We start from the raw sequence: 12,138 nt of genomic DNA on the forward strand, positions 1-12,138 counted from the left end.
CGCTCCACCCGAGTTCCTCTCATTCACACACATATATTCTGTCTTGCTGCGACTAACTTTCATTCCTCTCCTTTCCAGAGCATACCTCCACCTCTCTAGATTTTCCTCTACCTGTTTTCTGCTCTCACTACAGATCACAATGTCATCCGCAAACATCATGGTCCATGGGGATTCCTGTCTAACCTCATCTGTCAGCCTATCCATCACCATTGCGAACAAGAAGGGGCTCAGAGCTGATCCCTGATGGAGTCCCACCTCCACCTTGAACTTCTCGGTTACCCCTACAGCACACCGTACCAGTGTCTCACAGCTAGCATACATGTCCTGCACCAGTCTAACATACTTCTCTGCCACTCCAGACTTCCTCATACAATACCAGAGCTCCTCTCTTGGCACCCTGTCATATGCTTTTTCTAGGTCTACAAAAACGCAATGCAACTCCCTCTGGCCTTCTCTGGCTGGTACTTTTCTATTAGCATTCTCAACGCAAATACTGTATCTGTGGTACTCTTCCTAGGCATGAAGCCATACTGCTGTTCACAAATGCTGACTTCTGCTCTCAGTCTAGTTTCCACTACTCTTTCCCATAACTTCATTGTATGGCTCATCAACTTAATCCCTCTATAGTTGCCACAATTCTGCACATCCCCTTTATTCTTAAAAATAGGCACCATCACACTTTGTCTCCATTCTTCAGGCATCTTCTCACTCTCTAAGATCCTGTTGAATAATCTAGTCAGGAAATCTACCGCTGCCTCTCCTAGGCACTTCCACACCTCCACAGGTATATCATCAGGACCAACTGCTTTTCCACTCTTCATCCTCTTCAATGCCTTCCTCACTTCACTTTTACTAATTTTTGCTACTTTGTGGTCTACAATAATCACCTCTTCTACCCTTGCCTCTCTTTCATTTTCCACATTCATCAGCTCTTCAAAGTACTCTTTCCATCTTCCCATCACTCTTCTAGTATCTGTCAATACATTCCCCTCTCTGTCCTTAATCACCCGGACCTGTTGTACATCCTTTCCATCTTTATCTCTCTGTTTCGCCAACCTGTATAGATCATTCTCACCCTCCTTACTATCCAACCGAGCATACAAGTCATCATAAGCCCTTTGTTTTGCCTTTGCTACCTCTATCTTTACCTTTCGCCGCATCTCCCTGAACTCCTGTCTGTTCTCTTCAGTCCTCTCAGTATCCCACTTCTTCTTCGCTAACCGCTTTCTCTGTATATACTCCTGCACTTCCTCATTCCACCACCAAGTCTCCTTATCTACTTTCCTTCCAGATGACACACCAAGTACTCTTCTACCTGTCTCCCTGATAACACTAGCTGTAGTTGTCCAATCATCTGGAAGCTCTCCCTGACCACCCAGACCCTTTCTCAAGGAAAGCAATATTCATCAAAATTTTAAGAAATAAAGGTATGAAATATTGTTCCACTCTATGTGTAATTAATCTTTTGCCTGTATAGTATGGATAAAAAGAAATTGACAAAAGCTGTTTACGTGATCTAACTTACCTTCACACTCTCTCATGTCACAATGCAAAGTCCCATTATGGCAAAGACTAGATGAAAAACGCAGCATTCATATAATAAACAACACAACATGAAACACTGACGTACAGACAGAATACCTCATGTACAGTAGAAAGCACAGTTTAGAATGATGTGGATGCAGCAGCAGGTAACCATGGAAACAATGCTGATAGTTAAATTCAAATCCCTTTCAATTTCAAACCCGCATATGTCTCTGGCTAGTTAAAATCAAACATTAAACTCATGTGGACAGCCACAGAGAAAAATGCGTGTATAAGTAGGTAGTAGTGGAAATCTGACCAGGTACTGCAGCCCACTGTGACAGTGGCCCCCTGAGGGAGTGTGATGGGCGTGGGAGGTTGTCCTGTGGCATGGTGTTGCAGGTAGATGCAGCCACACTGCTCCAGAGGAATACAGGTACCATTAAGCTGCAGCAAGCCCTGCAAAAAAGCAGATATAATTCATGCAATAGACAAATGGAGTACTTTTAATATCTTTTTTTGTCCCATCTTTCTTATGTCGATGAGCTTATCTTCAGAAAGCCTTTCCGAATTGATAAAGTGTTAGAAGCAGCAGGCTGGTTGACAACTTTGGCAAATTAAAAACAAATGTATACTGGAACAAGTCATTGTTTAATTACACAGTGAGCCATAATTCATCTGTAAATATTAAAGCTGTAATGGTAACTACTTCTTGCATGCTTCAGGGAGCAGCTTTGTATTTGATATTCTATCGCCTTTCCTCGCCGCAGTTGTGCAAAAAGTATCATCAATCTATTGGACAGAATTTTTTCAGGATTTTTCAATAAATCAAAACTGGATGCACACAAACCAGGCTGAAACAGAATTACAAAATTGTCATCCAAGCTGATGGCAAGATGATGTATTAATGGCGATCCATAGCAGAGCATATTTCACTATAAATGCATGGCAGACTGTTTTTGCCCTGGTCACAGATACATTAGATAAATATATCTCTAATGTGACATAATAGCTTATGCATGCGGTTTGGAAGAAGAAATCCAAACTGTTTGGCATCCGCTGATTAAATTTGGAAACTCCCATCACACCTTCATTAAAAGTGTGAAGTCTCTGATGACTGTGAGGAGAAGCAGCAGATGTGTGGCACAGGCTTATTTTTGATCCCTTTCATCTGCGTCATTTATATTCCTATATATACAAAAAGAAGAAAATTCTCAGCAAATGTAACTGCTCAAAACAAGAGCTATTGAGTATATTGTGTATGTTATTTTTGCCCGACTTTATTTTAATGCACATTTATTAGGCTAAATAGCAACTAAAGTATTTGGTTGATAAATACTTTATTACCCCTGGTAATAAACCTTATTGATGTAATTTAAACAAAAGTGGATGATTTCGCTACAGACCTGTAGAGTGATGTGTAACAGCGTCCCTGTATGTTTATCAAAAAGTTTTGTTTTGTTTTTTTTTCCCCTCACTCAGCAGCACTTGAAATCAGAGTTTCAGAATTTAATTGCACAACAGTTTTTCACAAACACAGCAAGTTCGACAGCACTTATTAATCAGTATAACGGAGCTGTTGAGATTACTTTTTAAGTTAGCAGTTTTCAAAAAAGGGGATCTGAAAGCAAATGTTAGGTTTTGATAACAATGGAGACTAAGGTGAGCTCCAAATGTGAGTTTCCAATGCGTTTATAGAATAAGAGCTACCTAAACCAGGGTCTCAGATCCTTTAAATCAGGGGGTCTCAAACTAGTTAGATAGCTTGTTGTCCCCGCCTTAATATGAAAACTATTGTCCTGTTGGCTGCATTTGGCCCAGTGGGCCACAAGTTTGAGACCCCTGCTTTAAATAGTCATAAATATATGCTCTTTTATTGGAATACTCCTTGTTCGATACTCTAACACAGTTTACATGCTGTACTCTCGCAATATTAATATCAGCTGTCCATTCGGTCACACATAAATTATTGGGAAAATGACCAATATCAGGATAACTACTGATGTCATTTATAATCATGCACCTATTCTGACAATTTCTTCTTCTCCTTTCAGCTTTTCCCGTCAGGGGGTCGCCACGGCGAATCAACCTTCTCCATTTAACCCTATTCTCTGTTTCCTCCTCTCACACCAATTACCTTCATAATCTCTCTCACTAAGTCCATAAATCTTCTCTTTGGTCTTCCTCGAGACCTCCTGCCTGGCAGCTCCAATTCCAGGATCCGTCTCAAATGTACTCACTATCTCTCCTCTGTATATGACCGAACCATCTAAATCTGGCTTCTCTGACCTTCTCACCAAAACATCTAACATGTACTGTTCTTCCTGATCCTATCCATCCTGGTCTTTCCCAAAGAGAACATTTTAGCATTTTCATCTCTGCAACCTTTAGCTCTGCCTCCTGTCTTTTGTCAGTGGAACTGTTTGTAGTCCTTACAGCATTGCTAGTCTCACCACTGTCTTGTACACCTTTTCTTTCATTCTGGCTAATAGTCTTCTATCACATAGTACCCCTGACACTTTCTCCACCCATTCCAAGCTGCTTGAACCAGTCTTTTCACCTCTTTTCCACACTCCCCAAGATATATCATGCTTTATTCTCTGGCAACATGTTCATGTATCATCATGTTCTATCAAGTCTATCAATATTATATGTAGCCATTACCTGAAATGTATTTATTTGTGTGCTTGTTTGTTTGCTTATATTTATTTTTTTGTGTTATCTATTTTTTTGTTTGTCAGCTATGAAGTTGTGCTTTACCTGCGGGCAATAGCAGCCCGGTGTGCACGCCTTGGCATCTACACATTGATCTTTTTGGCCTTGCATTGCACAGTGCTTCTCGCAGGGGGCTCCACATGCCGAGTAGACAAATGGGGCTTCACAGTCTGAAAACAGATGCCAGAAAAACATAAACATGTAAACAGCATTTTGAGAAATCGATAAATCGTCCGCTTGACCAGTTCCAAGATAAGTCTTGGAGTAAGATTATAAACCTTGAACATAAAAATATGTGTATTCACATGGGTTACCACACATCTATTAAACAACATGTCTGATTCGCATTCTCACCACCACATCCACTGAGGCTGCATGACCTGCTCTGCGTTTCAACAGGAGAGCACTGTTGCCCCCTGGTGGCGGGGGCAACAGCTACGCGGTAGCGTTGTTGCCTCTGAGACACACAGGAACACTGAGACCAAACACTCCACTGCGACATGGGACACTCTGTGGAAGGAAAACAAACCTGCCATTCTGGAACTCCATGCCAGTTTTAACAAACAATAAATCATTATTATCTATTTATGTTGGTACTTCTATCAGTCTGAAAAGGAATCAGTTAAAATGCTTTGACTTCATTACAAATCAAAGACAGCTTATCAATATCAACTTTGATTAATTGTATTGAATTGGATTAACACATTTGCTTGGTTGCTTGTTTTACCGAAAACGTTACAAATTTTACGATTTTAAACTTCCAGATGTCCAACCACTTTTTGAGGGCATGTACCCGGACAGGGCCTTTTGAAACACAGCTGGGTCTCTTCGCGGTTCCTCTCAGCCTCAATCTCGGCAGGACACGCCGCATCTCCTCCCATCTCACACACACACACCCTGCTCCTTATCACCGACCCCGCGCCACAGCTACGGGAGCATGGTGACCATGGCGACCAGGGACAAAGGTCATCTGTAAACAAACGAGTCAATAAGAGCAAAGCAAATAAGAACTTTCTGATCACTTCGCAAGACCTCTTCCTTAGTCATATTTATTTCGACTAGCTTCTCAAAACGGCATTTGTGTATGAATGTTGAGTAAACCCCTTAAATTATCTTTAACACATTATCTCTTATGTGCATGCTAGCAAGATTTTAGCGCTTAATGTTATTAAGCAATGACATAACTGTGACAAATCTCATTAGAAACTTATCACCTATCACCTCCCAGCCAATGCTTATTACAAGACCCTTGATAGAAAATCTCACTGATAACACTGATTGTGAACATTTTTGAGCTACAGACCCAGGCAGGGAGAGGTGTGACACTCCTTGTTCTCTCTCTCAGGACCATCGCAGTGAGACCCATTGTTACGCGGTGGGGGGTTGATGCAGGCGCGGGTTCGAACCTGCGAGCCCCGCCCGCAGGTGACCGAGCAGTCAGACCACACCGACCAAGGAGTCCAACTGCCGTCAACTGGAAAACAAGCCACATGCAAAAACCCATATCACACAGTATGGCTGTTTTTTCTCTTATATCTACAATAATCATTGTCCTTTCAACAGTTATATTATTAAGTTCAAATACAGTCTTGGAAGCGCAAAATCAAAATAAACGAGTAGGCTTAAGTACTGATGTATGTCAGGGAATTTCTGCATTTGATTTTTCTGATTACCTCTGCAGTCAATGTCCTGGCAGTAATCGCCCTCAGGCGTGCATGTACTAGGAGGCAAAACAAATTAGAAGCGCAAAGTGAAATTCCCCTTCTTTTTTCTTCGTTAACACATGAATTTATCAGTAAAATATTCCTTCTGCTCTGTTGGAACACATTCATCTCACCATTGTCGACACTCTCCCAGCAGCCAAGTGTCTCCCACATGGAGCTCCTTGTCGTCATGGAGACAAAGAGGGGGACAGAGTCCCAGATCGCAGGACTTATGCTGGATTTCCTCAAATTTGCAGTCAGCTTCCTCAGTGTCTGAAATGAGCGATCTGAGGCAGAATGGCGGAACAGCGCTATCAGTCATTTAAGGACACGTCAAGGAACGCGTAAAATCCAAAGTGATTCCCTGGATATAAAAAAGTAATTTATCCAACAATAATAGTAACACTAGGATTCTGTGACAGATGGTTATAATAAGGAGGGCTCAGAGGAAGGGACAAAAGGTAGGATAAGAAGCTGAAACTATAATGAACGTAAGAAGAAGTTTCTTCTCCTTACCTGTATCTGGTTCTTTTGCCCTGCCCACAGGAAACACTGCATGAAGCCCAGCTAGACCAGGAGCTCCAGGTGCAGGCGGCCTGGCAGCTGTGATTGGTGCAGAATAGCTGTCCGTTCGAGCAGCTGCAGTTGTTGCAGTCCAACTGATGCAAACTGCCTGCTGCCCACACCTGGCCCTGAGAGTCCACACAGTCACACTGCCAGAGCTGCACACACACCCCATCCTGCTGCAATTGTCCTGGAAACACACATCCATTTCCAAGTCTATTGAAAGAGGTCATGTGATTGAACAGATATCAGGTTTAGGCTTATCAGATTCAATGTCGCCACACGCTGTGTCTGACCTTGACTGGTTTATGTTGCTTTTTGACACCATAATAACACGCCAGGAGGTCAGGGGGGGTCAGGGTGCAAACAGGGATCTGCAGTATCTCCACCTTTGTCTACCAACTAAATGCATTTCTCTTACCCAGTATTTTTACCCAGTGTTTTCTCATCTCCATCAAGTTATATATCAGATAAAGAGACCCCGATTGCTTCATCCTGAGTTTCCATCCAGATAGACTCTATATACTTCAGATCTATCAAGCTAAAAGCAATTTTCATAAAACAACCATCTTGTTCACTGGTTAATTTTTTTTTTTTTTTTCTTTTAAAAGTGGTTTCCGGTGGAGCAAGGGGGATTAATTTCTGTGACAGCATATTTAGCTGGAAAGAGAAATCTGTTGACAGATCAATACTACACACATGTTCAGATTATATTTCGGCTGGTATTTGGTGGAAATAAGATCATAATCAAAATGGACTTGGCTTGTTTTTCTTAAAGATATGATCTTATATACCCCCCCCCCCCACACACACACATGGGGTAAGGAAATGCTATTTCAATTCACCAAACACCAGAGACAAAACAATACTATGACTCTAAACTTCAAGTGGAAATGCATTTGCGGGATTGAATGTCTACCTCAAATGCAAATTGGTTGAGAAAAAGGCATTCAAATACAAATAAAGATCACATCCAATAAAATGAAACCGTACAAATTGTTTAAATATTATAGCAAGAAATGAACTGGAAAAAAGATTGGCAAAAAGAATTTAGAAGAGACAAAAGACAGGCCATTTCAATTTCAACCTTGATTTGAAATTTGACAATCTTTACTGCCTTCAAACCTTTAAGATGAGCAATTTGATTTGTTGTGAAATATTCATCCAGATGCAAAAGCTATCTCGGCCATGCAACTGCAATGTTTATCCAAGAGCAATAAAGAACAGACAGATAAATATGTTTTTTGTGATTTTATGAACCAGTCGGAAGCAGTCAAAACCCTTTAAGTATTAAAAAAAAATTGATGAAGTTTAAGTTAAATGATTTCTGTACCTCGAGGGCAACGACAGCCGGGCTGACATTCAGTTGTGCCTTGGCACTCAATGCCTTGCTGGAGGTCTGCGCACCTCTGGGGACACTGGTTGGCGCACAACACGAACTCCTGTCCCGGCGGGCATCCTTGCTCATCTGACAACACACAAACAGAAGGTCATGAATTGTCCCGAGATGCCACAGGCATTTTCTTCACATTGTATTCGCGACCAGCGACGCTGATAGTAGTCTGCCTTGACTTTTTAACACAAAGACACGCTTTAAAAATGGACCGTATGCTGCATTCATGACCGTTCACCCGTACATTGGGGGGCCGTGACGAAGGTTGCGGAAATTTACATTCAACAAGTGTGCAACGCCTCGGCTCTGTCTCACCACAGGGTTTGGTGTTGCAGGGTTTAACCTGGTTCTTCTCTCCCTCACACTTTTTCCCACCATTCTTGGGTGGGGGGCTGGAACAGGAGCGTGTGCGTATGGAGCGTCCGCCGCCACAGCGCTTATCACAGCGGGACCAGGGGCTCCAACGAGACCAGCCTCCGTCCACTGTATCATGAATAAACACAAAGACATGCAAAATGACATGGTTTAAGATTAATCTTTATCCTAAATGAAGAATTGTGTTGGCTGTTATTTTGGCTCGAATGAATAAAATAACAATGCTTAATTAATTACTGGTGTTGATTGGCCAGTACTACAAAAACATATGCTGTCAAACATAATTACAGAAATTATGTGAAATGTTATAATCAACACAAACGATACTTTAAAGCAGTAGCTTTCATCTCCTTGGATTTTATTGACCCCCTTTTTTAACCACTTTTTTAACCAAATTAATTCAAGGACTATTTATCAAGTTTTAACGTCAAAATAGTAACTTTAGTTTTAGTTTCCTTTTGTTTGTTTTTTTAGTAATGTAGACACTCGTGCTCTTAATACAGACTCAGGGTGGCACGGGCCAGTGTCTCCCTGAGCAGGTCCCAAGCCCAGATAAGTGCAAAAGGTTGCGTCTGGAAGGGCATCCGGAGTAAAACCTTTGCCGAAACCAAACATGCAAATCAGACCTAATCAGGGGGGACAGACGGTGGTAGACTTTTCAAAAAGAATCGAAATGTCTGTAGTTAACATTTTCAAGAAAAAGACAGGAACATAGGGTAACTTATAAGAGAGGAGGTAGGAGCACAGGGGTAGACTGCATCTTGTACAGATGTGGTCACCTGAAAGAGATCAGTGACTGCAAAGTAGTTGGAGGTGAGAGTGTAGCCAGACAGCATGGGATGGTGGTTTGTAGGATGACTCTGGTGACAAGGAAGTTCAAGAGGACAAAGTCAGAGCAGAGGACAAAGCGGTGGAAGCTGAAAAGGGAGGAGTGTCGTATGGTTTTCACGGAGGAGTTGAGAAAGGCTATGGGTGGTCAGGAAACCTGCAGCCAAAGTGATCAGGGAGACAGGAGGGAGAGAACTTTGTGTATCACCAGGAAGGAAAGTAGATTAGAAGACTTCATGGTGGCATGAAGAAGTGCAGGAGTATATACAGAGAAAGCAGTTAGCAAAGAAGAAGAGGGAAACTGAGGGGACTGAAGAGAACAGGCAGGAGTACAGGGAGAGGTAAAGACAGCGGTAGCAAAGGCAAAACAAAGGGCGTAAAATGATATATGGTTGGTTAGACAATAAGGAGGGAGAGAATGATCTATGCAGGGTGGCGAAACTGACAGAGATAAGAGGATGTACAGCAGGTCTGGGTGATAAAGGATAGAGAAGGAAATGCATTGACAGATGCTAAAGGGGTCATGAGAAGACGGAAAGAGTACTTTGAAAGGCTGATGAATGAGGAGAATGAAGGAGAGGGAAGGGTAGAAGAGGTGACCATTGTAGAACACAAAGTGGCAGAGAAAAGTGAGGAAGGCATAGAAGAGGATGAAGAGAGGAAAGGGACTTGATCCTGCTGATATACCTGTGGAGGTGTGGAAGAGTCTCGGAGAGGTAGTGGTACGGTTTCTCACTAGATTATTCAACAGGATCTTAGAGGGTGAGAAGATTCCTGAGGAATGGAGAAGTGTGATGGTGCCCATTTTTAAGAATAAGGGGGATGTGCAGAATTATGGCATCTAAAGAGGGATAAAGTTGAGCCCGATGAAGTTATTGGAAAGAGTAGTGGAAACTAGAGTGAGAGGACCATGATGTTTGCAGATGATATTGTGAGATATTAGTGAGAGCAGAGAACGCGTTGAGGAAAATCCAGAGGTGGAGGTATACTCTGGAAAAGAAAGAAAAGAAGGTTATTCGCAGCAGGACAGAGTATATGTGTGCGAATGAGAGGAACTCGGGTGGAATGGTGAGACTACAGGAAATGGAGATCAAGAAGTTGGAGGATTTCAGGTACTTGGGGTCAACAGTCCAGAGCACCAGAGATAGTGGAAAATAGGTGAAGAGATGGGTCCAAGCAGGTTGAAATGGGTGGAGAAAAGTGTCAGGGGTAGAAGAAGGGTAAGGGGAAGAAGGGGAAGAAGACTACCAAACAGAATGAAAAGAAAAGGTATATACGACAGCGATGAGACCAGATATGCTGTATGGCCTTGAAACAATTACAATGATGAAAAGGCAGGAGGCAGAGCTAGAGGTCACAGAGATGAAGATGCTAAGGTTCTCTTTGGAGTGACCAGGATGGATAGGATCAGGAATGAGTCAATCAGAGGGACAGCACATGTTAGATGTTTTGGAGAGAAGGGCAGAGAAGCCAGACTGAGATGGTTCGGTCATGTACAGAGGAGGGATTGTGAATATATTGTTTGACGGATGCTGGAATTGGAGCTGCAAGGCTGGAGGTCTAGAGGAAGACCAAAGAGAAGATTTATGAACATAATGAGAGAGAATATGAAGGTAGTTGGTGTGAGAAAGGAGGATAGAGAGAATAGGGTTATTTGAAGTTTGGAGGTTGATTTGCTCTGGAGACACCTGAAGGGAAAAGCCGAAAGGAGAAGAAGAGACTATTGCCCTTGGTTGAAGACAGGGTCTGTCCTCTCAAATATCGTATTACAATAGACTCAACTGTTGAAATGTTATTTTCAGTCAAATTCTGTTCAGGCTTGTATGATAAACACATTACTAAAACTGTACACAATCTGATTAATATTTTGATAATAAGCTGAAGATACAAAAATTAAATGTTATCTTCTCAAGGTTTGACTGAAAATGTGGGATAGACTCGGACAAGCTGACCTCGGCAGGGCCTGATGTTACAGAAGCGGTGCTCCAGGTTTCCTCCAAGAATGTCCTCACACCATGAGCCATTGGTCCCCGGGAACAAAAAGGTTCGTATTCTCTGCTGCTGGCCCACCCCGCAGGATCTTGAGCAGGAACTCCATTCTCCCCACGGAGTCCAAGAACAGTTCCTCTGTGCGCAGTCATCACCCACGCATGGTCCTAAGCCATCTTGGGAATACATCACAAAAACCGCATAAGTGCTGTGATACAGTTACTACAAATCAGTTCAACTTAATCACACTAACTCGTACTACTGTTCGCTGCATTCAAGAACATTCCCTGTTAAACCGAAACTGCACAGCTGCCCATATACTGGGTCACACGGGGTAAACAGGTCCTAGATAAGGAACCAGATGCCACGGATTTGGTGGAGGGAATACTTTGAAGACCTGCTCAGTTCCAACAGCATGCCCTCCAATGAGGAAACAGAGTCTCAGGAATTGCGGGTGGGCTCTCCCATCTCTGGGTTGAAGTCATCAAAGGTGATAAAATGCATGTTGTGGGACTGTTTACGCTGACATGTTTCTGTAATATCCTGTGGGTGTAGAGACAGCGGCTCTGGATTTGCAGACCAGGGTGGTGGTTCCCCTTCCTATAAAAGTGGACCAGAGGGTGTGTTCCAAATACATGGCACTCCTCAGCTTACCTGGAAATGTCTGCTCAGGGGTGCTGGAGAGGAAAAGTTAACTAACTCTCCACCATCAGTTGGGACCTCAAGGATGGGTCGATGGGAGATTGCCAAAAATAGTCTACACATTGCTCTGCAGACCTGGAGAGGCCATTGGTTTGTGTCCCTTGGGAAGACCTGTGAAGAGGTCTCTATGAATTTGGATTGCCAGATCACAGATAATGGGTATTTTTTACCTCTACAACCGGTGTCAAAGCTTGGTCCACATTGTCTGTGGCAAGTCGGATTTGTTTTCGATGAGAGTTGGACCTTACGAGGGCTGCCCTGTCACAGATTCTGTTCATTATCTTAATGATGAGAATTTTTAGGGGCTGCTAGGGCACTGAGGGGATCACTTGGGTCACTGCTTTT

The 12,138-nt window shown here is 42.7% G+C and overlaps 1 protein-coding gene across 1 annotated transcript in view; it reads right to left on the bottom strand.

Moving 5' to 3' along the window:
- The window catches only part of sspo (SCO-spondin), a 111,037-nt gene that overhangs the window by 32,446 nt on the left and 66,453 nt on the right, over nucleotides 1-12,138 (bottom strand). The window contains 12 exon segments of the mRNA XM_086160954.1: nucleotides 1,526-1,572; nucleotides 1,844-1,983; nucleotides 4,285-4,409; nucleotides 4,594-4,749; nucleotides 5,033-5,209; nucleotides 5,543-5,713; nucleotides 5,913-5,959; nucleotides 6,077-6,229; nucleotides 6,459-6,696; nucleotides 7,840-7,974; nucleotides 8,215-8,382; nucleotides 11,055-11,267. Of these exon segments, the coding sequence (XP_086017080.1) occupies nucleotides 1,526-1,572; nucleotides 1,844-1,983; nucleotides 4,285-4,409; nucleotides 4,594-4,749; nucleotides 5,033-5,209; nucleotides 5,543-5,713; nucleotides 5,913-5,959; nucleotides 6,077-6,229; nucleotides 6,459-6,696; nucleotides 7,840-7,974; nucleotides 8,215-8,382; nucleotides 11,055-11,267 (1,770 nt within the window).

The sequence above is a fragment of the Fistularia commersonii genome, chromosome 15 (assembly GCF_037954325.1).
Source record: "Fistularia commersonii isolate RoL2024-O1a breed Wild chromosome 15, RoL_Fcom_v1.0, whole genome shotgun sequence".
Classification (NCBI taxonomy): Eukaryota; Metazoa; Chordata; class Actinopteri; order Syngnathiformes; family Fistulariidae; genus Fistularia; species Fistularia commersonii.